The following is a 19,600-nucleotide window of genomic DNA, read 5'->3' as shown; positions in this document are numbered from 1 at the left end:
GATGGAGAGAAATATATATTAACAATAATTATCTTGTCTCTTGCATAGTCACGAGAAGTGGTTAAGAATGATATGCTTGCTTTATTTATGAAGATGATACTTACCTAATGTTAGTAGAAACTTAAGCCTTTCAGCAATGTCCAAGCTATGAAATAATTTCCTTCCCTAATTAAGAGTAAATTACCAAATCAGTCAAATTCCAATATACATTTTGAACTTTTTTTTCCCCACATGATGGTTTCATCTTTCAAATGTCAAAACTGCATGGAAATGTGATAATAGTTTTCTGTCAGCTATTTTCAAAGCTTGTAACAGTCAATTTTTAAAAAAGTTCAAATATTTTAAGTTTTAAAATATCTAATGCCTGACATTCAAACAGCTTAAGGTCTTAAGTATTTGAAAGGAAATGCCAACACAGCAAATATGTGAATATAATAATACCCCTTAAATGCCCATCCTACGGAAAACTATTTGCAACAAAAAAATACTTCACAGCTCCCTGTAATCCTAACAAAACAGGCGGCCGACAAAAACGGGCAGTGGGAGTACAGATCCAAACTGAGAAAAGGGTATGACCAAGAATGAGATGCCAGAACTTGACAGACCCAACCAACACCAAAATTAAGGCCTTTACTTCATCATCCAACATTCACCCATGGATAAGCTTACGAACTGGGAAAAATGAGTTCTCCGCTTTTAAAGGACTTCAAACTTTTCCAAGGTCAGGTGCTACTCATGAAAAGTTTTAAGTTGAGAAGGAAAAAGGTACTTGAACGTGAAGTCTACTTCCTTAGTTTGCAAGTAAATACAAATCTCTAAATACCACATAAAAATACGTTTATGAAGCAAAACCCATCTCGAAAAAATACCTCAATCCTATTTTTTTGGATACGTACCATGCAAAGTTCAAATAAAATAATGCCGAGAGACCACACGTCCGATTTGGGGCCAGACGGTAACGGCTTCTCGCTTGGCATATGATCGCCAGGTTTGATGACTCCTTGGGCAATTACTTCGGGTGCCAGATATGATGGGTACCTACGATGAAATGCGACATGATCAACACCTCCTAAGAATGGCAGCCACCATCATGGCACCCTCGCCACACCCCTGAGGAAATCAAAGGCAGGGGAAGTAGGGAGCAGCGGGTTCTAATCCCGGCTCCGCCACCTGTCAGCTGGGTGACTTTGGGCAAGCCGCTTAATAACAATAATAATAATAATAATGTTGGTGTTTGTTAAGCGCTTACTATGTGCCGAGCACTGTTCTAAGCGCTGGGGGAGATACAGGGTAATCAGGTTGGCCCTCATGAGGCTCACAGTCTTCATCCCCATTTTTCAGATGAGGTAACTGAGGCACAGAGAAGTTAAGTGACTTGCCCACAGTCACACAACTGACAAGTGGCAGAACGGGGATTCGAACACATGACCTGACTCCCAAGTCCGGGCTCTTTCCACTGAGCCATGCTGCTTCTCAACTTCTCTGTGTCTCAGTAACCTCATCTGTAAAAGGGGGATTAAGACTGCGAGCTCCACGTGGGACAACCTCATTAGCTTGCATCTACCCTAGCGCTTAGAACAGTGCTTGGCACATAGTAAGCACTTAACGAATACCAAGGCCCATGCTCTATCCACCAGGTCACACTGCTTCCCTGCTGTGGATAGTTTCCCTCTGTTCTACTTTTACTAGCTTTTTTTTTCTCCTGGGCATTTGCTTGTAGGAAAAGGCTGAATAAATGTAGCGGCGGGCAAATACTTACAGTCTCTCGCCCTAGTAAAAGGGGAAGAATTATTAGGAGAGGATAGAAAGGGATCTGTTATGTCGAAGATCAGCTGGTGAGGGGCAGAGAGAATATTTTATAGAACCAAAAGATAGCTAGATCTTGCTGCAGGGATTTCAAAACCGGCCTTCAGCAAGGCCCTGTGGACAGAGCACCGACCTGGTCAGAAGGCCATGGGTTCTAATCCCAGCTCTGCCACTTGTCTGCTTTGTGACCTTGGACAAGTCGCTTCACCTCTCTGGGTCTCAATTCCCTCTTCGGTAAAATGGGGATTAAGAGTGTGAGCCCTGTGTGGGACAGTGACTGAGTCCAAGCTGATTATCTTGTATCTACACCGGGGCTTTTCAAGCATTTAGTACAGTGCTCTGCATAGAGTAAGCGTTCAATAAATACCATTGAATGAATGAATGAATGCTTAGAACAGTGCCTGACACACTGTAAATGCTTAACAAATATCATAATGATTACTAATATTAAATCAATCGAGCCAGCGTAAGTTCCTCTAATATTTCTGCCCGAACATTCCAACTTCCTATCTGGACGTGTGTTTTCCTCTAACAGGTACAAGAAACCTTTTCAAACGGCATCCTACAGAACGGCTTGCAACTTTAGTTTCATTGCCTTTCTCCATTTAAAGAGTTTCATTGACATCTGTTAAATCATAACCAATTCGATCAACTCTGCATACAAATCTCAAAAAGATTAACGATTGCCCAATTAAATCTAAAAATCCAATGAGAAGCAGCATGGCCTAGTGGAAAGAGCACGGGCCTGGGAGTCAGAGGACCTGGGTCCTAATCCCGGCTCTGCCATGTGACCTTGGACAAGTTATTTAACATTTCTGTGCCTCAGTTCCCTCATCTGTAAAATGGGGATTAAGACTGTGAACCCCTTGTAGGACACAGACTGTGTCCAACCTGATTATCTTTTATCTACCCCAGCGCTTGGCACACTGTCTGGCAAGTAGGAAGTGTTTTAACAAATACCATAAAAAAAAGTTTCCCCTTCCACTAAACACATCTAGGAAGAAAGAAAAAAATAAAACAAACATTTTTCCTACAAGCCTGGCAGAAGAAACCTCCTGGCCTTAGGCATTTGGACCAATGTTTATCTACAATCTTAATCTGTGTGCATTTAATTCCAACGAGTATCGTGCAAACTGCAGTGTTTATAAACAGTCATATGAATACAATGGCTTTTGGTGCATTATGAATTGGAACGGTAACACAGTAACAAGATATTAGTTCTTAAATCTTCAGAGAGAGCGCAAATGAAACATCGGTGAATGTTTGTTTTCTCACAATTATTCACTGCTTAATGGCATATCGAAGACTTGAGTTCGGCCCACACTTTCCTACCCTAAGATGATCATCGCCTGGGGAATCAGGCAGCATGGCTCAGTGGAAAGAGCCCGGGTTTGGGAGTCAGAGGTCATGGGTTCGAATCCTGGCTCTGCCACTTGTCAGCTGTGTGACTGTGGGCAAGTCACTTCTCTGTGCCTCAGTTACATCATCTGAAAATGGGGATTAAGTATGAGCCTCACGTGGGACAACATGATTACCCTGTATCTACCTCAGCGCTTAGAACAGTGCTCTGCACATAATGAGTGCTTAACAAATACCAACATCATTATTATTATTATTATTATACCTCTCTTCACCTCTCTGGGTCAGCTGTGAGACTTATTATTAATAATAATAATGATGATGGTATTTGTTAAGTGCTCACTATGCGTCAAGCACTGTTCCACGCACTGGGGTAGGTTCAAGTACAATTCAGCAACAAAGAGAGACAATCCCTGTCCACAGTGGGCTCACAGTCCAGAAGATGGGGCTCACAGTCTTATTCCCCATTTTACAGATGAGGTAACTGAAGCACAGGGAAGCTAGGTGACCTGTCCAAGGTCACAGAGCAGACAAATGGCAGAGCCGGAATTAGAATTCAGGTCCTTCTGACTCCCAGGCCCGTGCTCTATGCACTAGGCCATGCTGCTTCTCCAATCACTGCCCGGGTCAGAACCTGGCCCAGGACAAGATCAGGACTGGGGGGAGGGCCTGAACAATCTCTCCCTCACCCGACCTGGAGAGGCACCCAATGCCAGGGCCAAAGCTCTGTCAAACCCCCTCTCTGGAGGTGTGGAAACAAGGTTATAATCATTGCCAAAAGCAGGCTGAGCCCACCCAACCCCAACTGTATTTACTGAGCACTTACTGTGAGCAAATCACCGTACTAAATGCTTGGGAGAATACGCTATAATAATAAACAGACCCATTCCCTGCTTACAGTGAGCTCACGATCTAGACATACGTTCAAGGAGAGCTGCTCTGTTTCGCATCATTTGCCGTGCTTCAAAATTCCTTTAAATCCTTTATTCTACCCTGCTTAGACCACAAGCTCCCTTTTAGACTGCACGCTCCTTGCAGGCAGGGAATGTGTCTACCAACTGTTATATCGTTGAGCCCTCCCAAGTGCTTAGTACAGAGCTCTGCATACAGTAAGTGCTCAATAAATACAACTGAATGAATGAACAAGTGCCCAGGCTGCAGGCTCTTTGTAGGCAGGGAATGTGACTTTGTGTATTCTACTCTCCCAAGCTGTCAGCACAGCAAGCGCTCAATAAATACGACTGATTGATTGATTGATGTTTTTGTAGAAAAATGATCTGGCCAGCAGAGTGAAGTACGGACTGGAGCGGGGAAGAGACAGGAGGCCGGAAGATCCCGTCATCTGGCCCAGTTGCTCTTCCGTAGGTGACCAAGATGCATTTCCCGAATTAAGGATCAATCAGTGGTATCTGTTGCGCATTACAGTGAAAAAACAGGATAGAAAGAACATCGATTCTTTTGAAATGTGGTGTTGGTGAAGGCAAATACTTCGGACTGCCCGAAAGACAAGCAAATGGATTCTAGAGCACATTAAACCGAAGTGGTCTTTGGAAGGCCAAATGACTCGACTTAGATAAGCATATTTTGGACACATCATGAGGAGGACTGATTCTCTGAAGAGGACACCAATGCTAGCAAAAGTCCAGGGAAAACATGGAAGAGGCAGATCGGCAGCTAGATGGAGAGAGACCATAATAATGAAAATGGAAGAACCATTAGAAAGACTGCGGATTATGGCAGAGGACAGGATCTTCTGGAGAAAGTATATCCAAGGGGTCACTCTGAATCGGAAACGACTGGACGGCACTTAATAATAATGATAATAATAACTTGGGAAAGTACAACATGACAACGAGGGTTCTCTTTCTTGCATTTTTTTCCAACTAGTTACTTTTGTTATTTTTATTAGTCAAGTGTTCTAACAGAAGGGGGTAATTAATGGTCCACAGAGGACCTTGGGGGAGAGAGCTACGGCTGGTCAGATAAACAGAGCAGACCCCCATCATCTCACCGGAGATTTTAACAAGGTATTTAGCTACTCGGACAGTTGAAATAAATGCTCAATTTCCTCATTTTACCCTGTTCTAAGGCAGATGTTAGCATTTACAATTTTTCGGTTCCCTAATAATTGCCTTTTGAAGCCCCTGCAAGTTTTTTTTTTCTGGCAAAAACATTTTCTTTCATGCTTTAGCGGCTATTTGATCACTTAATTTTTCCTGGGTATTGTTTCATTCCTTGCTCTTTGAGGGTTTCTGTTAACACACGTTTTATCTAAGACATCAAAGTAAATCAAACCACATGGGTCTGTAAGCGAAGTTGTAGCCATATCTTTTAAATTCAGGCTTAATTTCTCCAACTGCTTTCTGCAAGAAACTCACTGATTCCTTTTCTTTTCTTTTTTTCACTGTCATTAACTGAAAATTTAACAGTAACTTATTTATTTTGAAACACCCCATTGACAGCCAGAGGCTGCATTTCATAAGTGGACGCTGGCGGTTGGAATTCCATAAAATATACAATCCCATTGAAATTAGCTTTTGGCAGGGGGGTGGGGTGTCTATATTTGGGGGCATTGATTTTATTTCAAAATGCTGCTTGTCTTGCTGTTTTCTTTGAACTCACATCCAGTCCCAGGCAGAGAGAAGAGGTTACACACTAAACACGTACAGTTTTCACCTTTGTGAACAAGGTCGCTTGCCAAATTCGTTTCCGGAGTTTGTTAACCAATTACCAATAAGGACATACCCACACAAGAAAATGCTTCAATGTGGCAGCAAAATTTACAGTATAATTCCGATTGCCCATAGGAAGCACTCGATGAATATGATAGATTGACTTCATATTAGAGATGTTTTGAACGAGGAACTTAGAGGTCTTGACCTTTTAAAAGAAAATGGCAACCAGCCATGGGGATCCTTTAAACAAAAAAAGTGAGCCGACATATTTTGCTCCTCTAGTGTCAAACTTCTCACTGCTCCTCAATCTCACCTGTCTCAATGCTGACCCCTAACCCCGTTCCTTTCTCTGGCCTGGAATGCCCTCTCTCCTCAAATCCAACAATTACTCTCCTCCCCTTCAAAGCAATTCATTTCAAAATAGCACAAGGTGATATATGCGTTGCTCCAAAACGTGGACGCATTTTGAATGGCAGAATTGTCTTCCGTCCCCTTACACTCCGCAGAAACCGCTCTATCAAAGGTCACCAATGACCGATCTCCTTGCCAAATCCAACGGCCTCTACTCCATCCTAATCCTCTTCGACTTCTCAGCTGTCTTCGACTCTGTCGACCACCCCCTTTCTCCTGGAAGCGTTATCCAACCCTTGGCTTCACTGAGTCTGTCCTCTCCTGGTTCTGTTATCTCTCTGGCCATTCATTCTCAGTCATTTTTGCAGGCTCCTCCTCCGCCTCCCACCCCCTAACAATGGGATTCCCTCAAAGTTCAGTTCTGGGTCCCCTTCTATTCTCCATCTACACTCCTCCTCCCTCCCTGGAGAACTCATTCACTCCCATGGCTTCAACTATCACCTTTATAATAAGAAGAATGCTGGTATTTGTTAAACGCTTACTATGTGCAGAGCGCTGTTCTAAGCGCTGAGGTAGATACAGGGTAATCAAGTTGTCCCACGTGAGGCTCATAGTTAATCCCCATTTTAGAGATGAGGGAACCTAGGTCCAGAGAAGTTAAGTGACTTGCCCACAGTCACACAGCTGACAAGTGGCGGAGGCGGGAATCAAACCCATGACCTCTGACTCCCAAGCTCGGGCTCTTTCCACTGAGCCACGCTGCTTCCCGATGACACCCAAATCTACATCCCCAGCCCTGCTCTCGCTCCCTCTATGCAGGCTCAAATTTCCTTCTACCTTCAAGCCATCTTTACTTGGATGTTCTCCCGTCACCTCAAGCTTAACAGGTCCAAAATAGAGGTCCTTCTCTTCCCACCAGAACCCTGTCCTCCCCCTGACTTTCCCATCACTGTAGACAGCACCCCCATCCTTCCTGTCTCACAAGCCCGTAACCCTGGTGTTATCCTCGACTCCTCCCTCTCATTCAACCCACATATTCAATCCGTCACTAAATCCTGTCGGTCCCGTCTTTGCAACATCACGAAAATCCTCCCTTTCTTCTCCATCCAAACTGCTACTATGTTAATATAATCACTCATCCTTTCCTCCTGGATTACTGCATCAGCCTCCTTGCTGACCTCCCAGCCTCCTGCCTGTCCCCACTTCAGTCCGCACTTCGCTCTGATCCCTGGATCTTTTTCCTTCAAAAACGTTCAGGACACATCACCCCGCTCCTCAAAAAACTCCAGTGGTTGTCCATCCACCTCCGGTTAAACAAAAACTCTTCACCATTGGTTTTAAAGCTCTCCACCACCTTGCCCCCTCCTACCTCACCTCTCTTCTCTTTTTCTACAACCCGGCCCGCACATTTCGCTCCTCTAGTGCCAACCTTCTCACTGCGCCTTGATCTCACCCGTCTCTATGCCAATCCGTAACCCACGTCCTGCCTCTGGCCCGGAATGCCCTCCCTCCTCAAATCTGACAATTATTCTCCTCCCCTTCAACGCCTTATTGAAGGCACATCTCCAAGAGGCCTTCCCAGACTAAATCCCACTTTTCCTCATCTCTCCCTCCCTTCTGCCTCCCCCGTCTTGCTCCCTTTGCTCTTCCCCACTCCCAGCCCCATGGCATTTATCTGTAATTTTATTTATTTGTATTGATGCCTGTCTCGCCCCCTCTAGTCTGTAAGCTCACTGTGGGCAGAGAATGTCACCGCTTATTGTTGTATTGTACTCTCCCGAGCGCCTAAGTCCAGTGCTCTGCACAAAGTAAGCACTCAATAAATATGACTGAATGAATTTTCCCCACAGACTTATGTTCCCAAACTTCTGGAATAATATGACATTCCTTTCCGTGCTGTATATTCTCATATTAAGCATCACTAAACAATTGTTTACTCTTACGCTAAAGTACTCCCAAGGATAATATCGTGTAAACTAAATGAATTGCAGAATGATTACAGAACTTCGCAGGAGACTGCAAAAACAGCAGCTTGTTGTGCTGGGATAGGGTTTTTCCAACTTTAATGAAGAATCTGCCTGTTATGTCAAAAAACAGATACCTTCTTGTCCTCATAAAGTACTATGGAAGAGCTTTTTTTTTTTGGTATGGTATTTGTTAAGAGTTTTGTAACAGCCAGTATTGGAGGAGATACAACAATTACGTTAGAAACAGTCCATTTCCCACCGGAGATTGACGGTCTTAGTCCCCATTTTACAGGTGACGTAACCGAAGCAGGACTTAAGTGACCTGCCCAAGGTCACCCAACAGACAAGTGGTGGAGCCGGGATTAGAACCAGGTCCTCTGACTTCCAGGCCTGGGCTTTTCTCACTAGCCTATGCTGCTTCTTCCTTCTAAACGCCTCTTCAGGAAACTTTGAACTCCCTTCTCCACCCACGACTTATTTAATCATTTTTAGAAATTCATCTGCTTTCTTTAAAATGGATGCGAGATTCCTTAATCTCCCATATATTAGTTAGCGGTGGACTGGCCGTAATCTTTCATCCGTTTTGGCATCTTGCAATGGTGCACTGGAATGTTGAAGCGTCAAACCACCTCTGGTCTGTACTCATCTGTATACACCGGCTCTTGCAAACGTCTCTAAAAGCAGCAGTCATAATAATAATCATATTTAAGCACTTCAGCATCAAACGGAAACTCCTCACCATTGGCTTTAATGGACTCAATCATCTTGCGCCCTCCGATCTCACCTCGCTGCTCGCCTAATACAACCCAGCCAGCACACTTTGCTCCTCTAATGCCAATCCAGTCACTGTTCCTCGATCTCTCTCATCTCACCACCAACCTCTCGCCCACATCCTGCCTCCAGTTTGGAATTCCCGGGCACACCGGTCAGAAACTTCTCCAGGATCGGCATCTCCGGCATTTGTCTGTCAGACACCACTGACTGGCCTCTCAGAGTCAGTGCAGAGCTTCCTCAGGGCCCACACAGTAGCCAGACTAGCCACAGTGCTGTTCAAACAACTCCTTATTTCCGTGGCGGTTAGATTCAGCCTGCAGAATCTGTACGGGCTCTTGAAGACCTAGCCTAAATTCTATTCTGTAGCTTTTACTTATGCTAAGCTTCTTCTCAGGATCCTTTTATTTGTGAGGCCAAGACAATATAGTAATAATAATAATGACGGGATTTGTTAAGTGCTTACTATGTGCCAAGCACTGATCCAAGCTATGGGGTAGGTACAAGATAATCGGGTTGTCTCACTTGGGGCTCACAGTCTTATCCCCATTTTTACAGAAGAGGTAACTGAGGCAACCCGAGAAGGTAAGTGACTTGCCCAAAGTCACAAAGCTGATACATCGTGGAGCCAGGATTAGAACCCAAGACCTCTGACTCCCAAGCCTGTGCCCTTTCCACTTGGAGCACTGTACTAAGCGCTTGGGAGAGAATAATACACCAGTAGTAATAATCATTGTGGTTTCTGTTTCGTGCTTACTATGTGCCAGGCACTGCACTCTAAGCTGGAGTAGATAGAAGGTAATAATAATGTTGGTATTTGTTTAGCGCTTACTATGTGCAGAGCACTGTTCTAAGCGCTGGGGTAGATACAAGGTAATCAGGTTGTCCCACGTGAGGCTCACAGTCTTAACCCCCATTTTACAGATGAGTTAACTGAGGCACAGAGAAGTTAAGTGACTCACCCACAGTCACACAGCTGCCAAGTGGCAGAGCCGGGATTCGAACCCATGACTTCTGACTCCCAAGCCCAGGCTCTTTCCACTGAGCCACGCTGCTTCCAGTTGGAAACAGTCCCTGTCCCACATAGCGCTCACGGTCTTAATCCCCATCTTACAGAGGCAAGAACCGAGGCACAGGGAAGTTAAGTGACTTGCCCAAGGTCGCACAGCAGACAAGTGGAGGAGCTGGGATCAGACCCCAGGTCCATGCTCTATCCCACTAGGCCTTGCTGCTTAGAGTTGGTAGATTCCCTACACACACGCTCAGACATCAAAATAAATTATAGAGATGTCCTAAAGTGCTGCGTATATGCTATTCCTTGCCTATCATTCCAGGAAGTCTTGATGGAGACTCCCAACAAGAATGCCAAGTGAACCCCAAATCTGGAGACTTCAAGACCAAGAACCCACCCAGAGGAGTTGATTATAGTGTTAATGGCTTGCCCTGCACCATTCACACTCTCTTTCCCCCGCCAGTCATAAACCTGATGAAGCATGAAGAGCAACAAGCAAGTAGGCGAGCAGGGGTGGTGCGTAATCAAGACCAAGTGTCGCTTTTGCCCAGGTTGACCAGCTACGAGCCAAACCAGAACTAGAACCTCGGTGTCCTGATTTACACCGAGCAGGGCTCTTTCCACTGAATCAAGGGCAGAACTGGGAATAACCTTATCAAAGCCAACAGAGGCTATCAGAGGCCAACAGAGGAGAAGCAGCATGGCTCAGTGGAAAGAGCACGGGCTTTGGAGTCAGAGGTCATGGGTTCGAATCCCGGCTCTGCCACTTGGCAGCTGTGTGACTGTGGGCAAGTCACTTAACTTCTCGGTGCCTCAGTTACCTCATCTGTAAAATGGGGATTAAGACTGTGAACCCCACGTGGGACAAGCTGATTCCCCTGTGTCTACCCCGGCGCTTAGAACAGTGCTCTGCACATAGTAAGCGCTTAACAAATACCAACATTATTATTATTATATACAAAGCCCAGTGCATCGATTTAACTCAATTTCCTCGACAGTACGGAAGAAGACTGAGCGCTTAACGGTTACTGAGAAGCAGCGTGGACTAGTGGATAGGACATGGGCCTGGATGTCAGAAGGAACTGGGTTCTAGTCCCGGCTCTACCCCTTGTCTGCTGTGGGACCTTGGGCAAATCACTTAACCTCTCTGGGCTTCAGTCACCTCATCTGTCAACTGGGGATTAAGACTGTGTGCCCCATGTGGACTGTGTCCAACCTGCTTATATTTACTCCGGTTCCTAGAACAGTGCCCGGTACACAGTAAGCACTTAACAAATGCCATTTAAAAAAAAGATGTTTATCTGTTATATGTGCTCTCCCAAGCGTTGTTTAGTATTCTGCACACAGTAAGCGCTCAATAAAGACAATCGATTGACTGTCTGTCAACGATAAAGTTGTTCTCTTCTGATAACTACCCAAACTGAAAAGACTTTTTCCAAAGTATCTACCAGAGTTTAGATGATGGCCTATAGGGAAGCAGCGTGGCTCTGTGGAAAAGAGCCCAGGCTGGGGAGTCAGAGGTCATGGGTTCAAATCCCGGCTCTGCCACCTGTCAGCTGTGTGACTGTCTCAGTTACCTCATCTGTAAAATGGGGATGAAGACTGTGAGCCTCATGTGGGACAACCTGATTACCCTGTATTTGCCCCAGCACTTCGAACAGTGCTCTGCACATAGTAAGCGCTTAACAAATACCAACATTATTATCACTGTATATAAAAGCAAGGTCAACCAAAAATGTTCCACAAATAGTCTTACCCTATAGGAAAATCAACATCAACGCCATGGGCTGTCATGTGGTAAAGTCCAAATTTAGCCAATTTAACATGTCCCTGCAAGAGAAAAGACAGAATTTTATTTCAAGACTGTTCTACTTCTGAAGTATCTCCGGACATTTTCGACACTCTTGACCCACACAAACCATGGAGTCAAGATGCTAATTATGAAAGGATTGCTCACTGGGCTTCCTATTACCTGAGATCTAGTCCACCCAGGGAAGGTGGCTAAGGTGAACCTGGCCACCCACTACCTCGAGGTCAAAATGCTAAATGGAATTCTGACACCGCGAGACATCTCTGGCCGGGGGGCAGAAAGAGGTGTCCTTCGCCTCCGTGCTGACCAAATAAGTGAGGGGGGACGTTTGGGGAAGCAGCGTGGTTCAGTGGAAAGAGCACGGGCTTGGGAGTCAGAGGTCATGAGTTCGAATCCCTGCTCTGCCACTTGTCAGCTGTGTGACTGTGGGCAAGTCACTTAACTTCTCTGTGCCTCAGTTACCTCATCTGTAAAAAGGGGATTAACTGTGAGCCTCATGTGGGACAACGTGATCACCCTGTATCTATCCCAGCGCTTAGAACAGTGCTCTGCACATAGTAAGCGCTTAACAAATACCAACATTACTATTATTATTATTATTATTGTTATTATTATTTCTGCACTGAATTTCCCAGAAAGAAGTTTCCAAAGGCTATCCTGATCTCTTATCCAACTAGAACCAAATGATCTCTGCTCCTGAAGATGTTTCCTCCCTACCCAAATGGCTTTGAGGAGAAGGTTAACGTTCAAACTAATCCCCATAAGATTTTTAAGCAAAGCTCACCAATGAAAAACAAGCAGTCCCAAGAAAAAGGGGAGAAATGGCCCTCCTACACAGAATATTACTCCAGTTGTGCTTAAGGGGACAATTTTGCTCCACAAATAGTCAGGGAGGCCTCCTTAGATCAATGTCAATCTTGAAGGGGAGTCAGAGTTCAGGAATACATTACTTTATAAGGAAAAGGGGTGAGAGGCAGGGCCTGGAGACATGGAAAATGGGCATTTGGAAATGAGAACGAACTCTAAAAACAGATGAATCTGTGCAACTTTGAGGCTGCGTGTTTATAAAAACAACCACAAAAATCATCACGTTATAGATCCTTTTAGCCTTGCAGCCTCGTGGAAGGTTTTCATTGCACGGGGCTCGTCTCTGTCCTTAGTCCACAGCGAACTTTAGATTCCTCCCAGAGCTGGGGTCCTACCTCTCGGTCCAAGAGGACGTTGTGAGGAGACAGTGCACGGTGAACCAGGCCGTGTTGGTTCATGTACTGCAAGCCCTGGAGGACCTCAAATGCGATTTGCAGGACCTGCGAGCAGCTGAAAAACAAAAACAGATTGCACCTCGTTAGGACCCAAATTAATGAAATACAAACCCCAGGTTGACAGAGAGCTTGTGCAATGAGTGAGGTGGGGCTTCCTGATTGATTCCATACTTTTTTTTTAAAATAGTATCTGTTCAGCGCTTATTATGTGCCAGGCACCCTACTAAGCGCTGGGGTAGATACAAGCTAAGACCTCCATGGGACTCACAGTCTTAATCCCCATTTTCAAATGAGGGAACTGAGGTCCAGAGAAGTTGAGTGACTCGCCTGAGGTCACATGGCAAATAAGCGGCAGAGCCGCCATCAAAATCCAGTCCTTTTGATTTCCATGCTCTATCCATTAGGCGACACTATTTCTCACGCTACTTTTCGACAGAGTCTGTTCGAGACCAAAGTTTGGGGAATCATTTCTCTTTCTCGCTTGCATATATGTCAGCTTTTAAAAATCCCATTTTACCCTTTTAAAAATACTGTGTTTGCCATTTAGGCCAGCTAATGTGCCCAGAGATCTTCAGCTTCTCGTTTGCTCTTTAGTAGCTCATGTCCTTTGTAACACAGAAGGAGCTGAGAGCCTCTTGGTCTCACAGCAGTGCTAAAGCTAAGCAGGAATCCGAGAAATGGATCGAGATATTTTGCTGGGAGGGCCAGGCTTTCAAGAAGCTGGCAGCTCCACCTGGATAGAAAGCTATATTTCTCGGCAGACGAAATAGAAGAACCAACTATTTTTAAGGAGGCAGAGACGCCGGGAGGCCTAGTGGAAAGAGCACCAGACTAGAAATCAGGGCACCTGGGTTCTAATTCCACTCTGTCACTTGCCTGCGGTGGGACCTAGGGCAAGTCACTTAACTTCCCTGTGGCTCAGTTTCCTCATCTGTATAATGGAGATTAAATAACTATTCTCCCTCCCCTCTAGACTGTGAGTCCCATGCAGGATTGGGTCTTGGTGCTCAGCTTGTAGTAAGCAGCTATCAAATTCCATAACTGTTATTATTACAAATATATGGAACAATTTACTGAAAGCACAATCCCTTCCTTTTTTGAAGGGAGATGGGAAGAAATAGGGAAGAAGACAGACCCATCTGAAAAGCAAGCAATCAATCCCCAATATTGGCTCCTTTCCATGAGCTGGATATGTTTGTTTCTTCCCCTCCCCCACTCAAGAATACATGTCCTTTTGAGTTTCTCGGGCTTAATTCTCCTCTGGCATCAATCTCATTCAATAATTTTCCCCATCTAGGCTTCTGATTATCAAAACTAGGAGAAAATAAATGATTCGGGGTAAACAGTGAAAACCTAAATTGAAGTGACCGAAATTCCTGCAACACTTTATGTGCGTGGGGAAATTTTCATTTAGAATATAATTTAATACTGTCATTATTCTGGAAAAGTAATTTGGCTATCCAATGAGAGGAGCCTATTTATAAAACAATGAAATGCTGGACCGTGTCTTAATATAAATAGATCTGTGGACATTAACATTAACATTAACACCGATGGGTCACAAAATTATTTCATTGATAAAAACAACATCTTAAAGTTAAAAGATAATGACTAGCAAGAGATGTTGTCATCATATGCGGTGTGAATATGAATTTCATTTCATGACTTTATGATCCACTGAGCCAAATTCACATTTTTCCTGTCGAGCACTTACACTTTTTTAACAAGTCTATTTCATATTTACTTTAGCTTAAAAGAGGACTTCGTACCTTTTAATAACCAGACACCAATTTTATGGGGTGTTGGAGGGCAGGAAGAATGTTATAAAACCCACAGGTAAAAAAAAAAAATATTGTTTCGTGTCTGCTTCTTCCACCTAACCTTTTCATTAGAACTATTCAACCCAGCAGCAGGAAGGAGAGGGAAGCAAATTCTTGGGCATAGATGAACCACATATTAGATAATCCATTCTATAATGATGAAGTTAGCTGTACCTTTTTTTAATGGCATGCACTTGTGAAATGTTTCTGTATTCACCTTTTTTTCATGAAAGTCCCTCCCCTCCAAAAAAAAAGTGTGTGAATGTACTCTTTTGAAGGAGACCAGAGTACCCTAGAAACCGTATTTATTCACAGCATAGCTCCTCCCATCCTCTATCACCAATATACCTCAGCCCTGAACAAGATGGATGGTGATGTAAACAGTACAATCTTTTCTTACAAACATCCTCAAAGTATAAACCAAGCGCATAACTGTCCCACATGAGACTTTAAAACAAGTCTCAAATGAACTTTCCAAGCTATCAGTGGTGACCCAAAAAGTGGAGTATGTTTGTTTGTAGCAGACATAAAATGTTAGAGCAGTAACATCCCAACAGGCGTTATCTGATTCATTCAATCATATTTATTGAGCACTTGCTGTGTGCAGAGCACTGTACTAAGCACTTGGGAGAGTACAATACAATAAACGGACACATTCTCTGCCCGCAATAAGCTTACAGCCTAGAGATCCTAAACCAAAGCCAAAAAACAATGGAGAAAGAGTTTATCCTTGGGGAAAATGTCAGATTTAATGGAAGAATTTGTTTTTTTTTTTTGCAACTGACTACAATTTTGTCACTCAATAAGAGAATTTACTGAGCGCTTACTTGGTGCAAAGCACTGGCCTAAGCACTTGGGAGGCAATGGGGTTAGTCAGTAGACATGAACTCAGCCCTCAGGGAGTTCACAACTTCACCTGGTGCAAAAACAAACACATATTCACCAGTGTGTGAAACATAAATTTTTTACTCAAGCTGAATAATAACAATTATAATTATTATGGTACTTGTTAAGCGCTGAACTACATGCCAGACGCTATACTAAGCACTGGGGTGGATACAAGCAAATCAGGTTGGACACAGTCCCTGTCCCAGGTAGGGCTCACAGTCTCCATCCCCATTTTACAGATGAGGTAACAGAGGCCCAGAGAAGTGAAATGACTCGCCCAAGGTCACAGAGCAGACAAGTGGTGAGCTGGGATTAGAACCCATGACCTTCTGACTTCCAGGTCGTGCTCTGTTCACTGCGCCACGCCGCTTCTCAAAAAACCCCACAATATAGGAAATGTTAATTTCACAAAAAAAACTTGATATAATTTAAGATTTAGGCACAGTAGCAAACATGTGGACTACATTTGAATGTTATAATCTCAATAAACAGAAATTTGATATATCTACATTTGAATGTTATAATCTCAATAAACAGTGAACCAATTACTGTTGCAGTCTCCCAAGCGCTTAGTACAGTTTTCTGCACACAGTAAGCACTCAAAAAATACGACAATGAATGAATGGTCTATGCACTTCTGTCAAGCTCACCCCGGATACTCACCTCAGCCCCTCCACATCTATGTACATACCCTCATACTCTATTGCTCCCCTAACCTGGAATTATATTAATGTCTTTCTCTCCCACTAGACTGTAAACTCTTTCCAAGTCAGGTATTGGGTTTACCAACCTTATTGAAGTTTCCTCTCATAAGTGCCTAGAACAGTTCTCTCCAACAGTAAGCACTTAGTAAAAACGATTGACTGATCGATTGAAGTAAGACCCACTTCCTTCTCTAAGGAATATTACAATTTATAGCGGAAAACCCTTGCTGAATGTCCTGGGACAGTCAAATTTGCTTATTAACGGCCGGATTCCTTGTCCGTTATTCCTACAATACCTAAAGATTTTGAAACCTTTTTCTAACAATCCCAAGTTCAACTAAAACACTAGAGGGCCTCAGCTGCTCACCAATTCAGCAGGCTTCCCCCCCAAAAAACACGGAATAACTCTTTAACAGGACATTAACTCAAAACTGATTTCCAGACTTAAACAGTAATTTCCACCTTTGCAGGTGAACACCTAACTTTCAAAAGACCCAAATATATAAAACAGTTGAAGCTATTTTACTCTGGGAGGTCGGCTGACTCAAGAATACGACAAAATACACGTGCTACAATAATGTTATTTACTTCATAAACCAATACACGCTAATTGCTTTAAATGGAGATCTAATGAAATGCTTCTATCACAATTTCACAGCTCGTTGAAGTGTCAATAACCAGTAAAACATGTCTAATAATGATTATGGTTGTGGAGCATAAAACACTTTTATTTTAGAGCAAATTTTATTTACGAGCTTCATAGCAACTGGCCTTACTGAGTGTTCACTTTTCTGCTTCTTGACCGGGATAAATTCAAGCAGAGTCAGATAATTCAGATCTGGGACTCCGGGGGAAAAAAAATCAGCATTTTAATTTTTAGATTCTACAAAGTTGTGGGGAGCGGAAGGATAGCAACCTGAAACAGTTCTTTTTACCAACCGACATATAGCTCCTCATATTCTACAGACAATTACACTCTAGCCCTTCAAAGCATTAATGAAAGCACATCTCCTCCAAGAAGCCTTCCCTGCCTAAGCACTCCTTTCCTCCCACTCCTTTCTGCATCACCCAGACTTGTTCCCTTTATTCATCCTGCCTCCCAGCCCTACAGCACTTATGTACGTATCTGTAATTTTATTTACATTAATGTCCGTCTCCCCCTCTAGACTATAAGCTCGTCGTGGGGAAGAAATGTGTTTACTGCTATACTGTACTCTCCCAAGTGTTGAGTACAGTACTCGCACACAGTAAGTGCTCAATACAACCGACTGATCAACAACCTTTCAATTCATTCATTCATTCAATAGTATTTACTGAGCACTTACTATGTGCAGAACACTGTACTAAGCGCTTGGAATGTACAATTCGGCAACAGATAGAGACAATCCCTGCCCAATGACGGGCTCACAGTCTAATCAGCGGAGAATATTTCAATATGACTTGGAGTTGGGGGTGCATGCATTATTTTCTTAACTGTGAGGTGATTATAAAATGAAATAAATTAATAGTCAATAGGACCACAGAGAGGTTTTAGAAAGTGAGAAATCAATCAATCGTATTTACTGAGCACTTATTATGTAAAACTGTACTATTGGAAGAGTACAATATAACAGAATTGTTAACATGTCCCCTGCTCACAATGAGCTTACGGTCTAGAGAAACGGCAAGGTTAGGGAGGTTATACGGGAAGGAGGGCGATTTCCTGAGCATCCTAATGCCACAGTCGGGGGCAAAATATCGCGCTGGAGAAACCTTCGGTCTAATTCCGGAACAGCCTGACCTCTAGGTCTGGCTAGAATAATAGTGGTATTTTTTAAGCATTTTGCTAAGTATTAAGAATTAGAGATAGCACGGCCTAGTGGATGGAACACAGGCCTGGAAGTCAGAAAGACCTGGATTCTAATCCCGGCTCTACCACTTGTCTGTTGTGTGACCTTGGACAAGTCACATCACTTCTCTGGGCCTCAGTTACCTCATCTGTAAAATATGGATTGAGACGGTGAGCTCCACGTGGGACAGGGACTGTGTCCGACCCGATTAGTTTGTATCTACTCCAGCGCTGAGAAGAGTGCCTGGCACATAATAAGCGCTTAACAAACACACAATTATTATTATTGTTATTATTACTAAGTACTGGGGTACATACAAGACTATCAAATCGCCCTTAAGCCTCATAATCTAAGTAGGAGGGAGAACAGGTCTATGATCCCTATTTTTGAGGAAACTGAGGTCCAGAGAAATGAAGTGACTCACCCGAGGTCATGCAAGAGGCAAGTGGCAGAGCCAGGATTAGAATCCAGGTCCTCTGACTCCCAGGCCCAGGCTTTTTCCACTAGGCCACACTGCTTCTGAAGCAGCAGGAGAGGAATTGATCACATCCTCAAGGTCAAATATAATGAAATTCTGAGGATCGTTGACCCACTGAGCTGCAAAAGCAAACAGAAGTGGACCAGTCCTGGCCCGGTGAAGGAAATACTTCAAAAATCCTTCCATTCCTCAGATCGGTGACCATTTCTAGCCCAAAGGATGCCTTCCAGGGCCCAGGACCACACCTGCTGTTACCAGATCCCAGCTCCGCCACCTTTCAACTGTGTAACTTTGGGCAAGGCACTTAACTTCCCTGTGCCTCAGTTACCTCATCTGTAAAATGGGGATTAAGACTGTAAACCCCACGTGGGACAACCCAATTACCTTGTATCTACCCCTGCGCTTAGAACAGTGACTGGCACATAGAAAGCGCTTAACAAATACCATCATTATTATTATTACCACACACATTCCTTCTCCTTCTCCTCCTCTGTACTAGTATTATTAGAAAATCTATTTATTAAGCATTTACTGGGTGTGGAACTCTGTATTAATCGCCGGGGGAGAGGACTCTGTAGGCAGGACTTAACACAGGGATATCCCGGGAGCTGAATTATAGGGGGATTTACCATCTTGTAACCCATCTTAAGCAGCGAGGCCTAGTGGACAGAGCACAGGCCTGGGAGTCAGAAGCAACTGGGTTCTAGTCCCGGCACCACCTCTTGTCTGCTGTGTGACCTTGGGTAAGTCACTTGCCTTCCTCTACACCTCGGTTCCCTCATCTGTAAAATGGGGATGAAGACTTGAGTCCCTGTGGGGCATGGACCGTGTCTAACCTGATTACCTTGAATCTATCGCAGTGCTTAGA

General features: G+C 43.9%; 1 protein-coding gene across 2 annotated transcripts in view; it reads right to left on the bottom strand.

The window, feature by feature from the left end:
• The window catches only part of TBCK (TBC1 domain containing kinase), a 229,226-nt gene that overhangs the window by 165,926 nt on the left and 43,700 nt on the right, over window positions 1-19,600 (bottom strand). For both annotated transcript variants that reach the window (XM_029076457.1, XM_029076458.2), the window contains exons 4-7: window positions 12,954-13,068; window positions 11,698-11,771; window positions 897-1,038; window positions 105-165 (exon numbers count right to left, since the gene is read on the bottom strand). In XM_029076457.1, coding sequence (XP_028932290.1) covers window positions 105-165; window positions 897-1,038; window positions 11,698-11,771; window positions 12,954-13,068 — 392 coding nt within the window. The remainder of the gene's footprint in view (window positions 1-104; window positions 166-896; window positions 1,039-11,697; window positions 11,772-12,953; window positions 13,069-19,600) is intronic.

The sequence above is a fragment of the Ornithorhynchus anatinus genome, chromosome 12 (assembly GCF_004115215.2).
Source record: "Ornithorhynchus anatinus isolate Pmale09 chromosome 12, mOrnAna1.pri.v4, whole genome shotgun sequence".
NCBI lineage: Eukaryota > Metazoa > Chordata > Mammalia > Monotremata > Ornithorhynchidae > Ornithorhynchus > Ornithorhynchus anatinus.
Note: the sequence above shows the minus strand (reverse complement) of the source record. Positions and strands in the feature narration are given on the sequence as shown.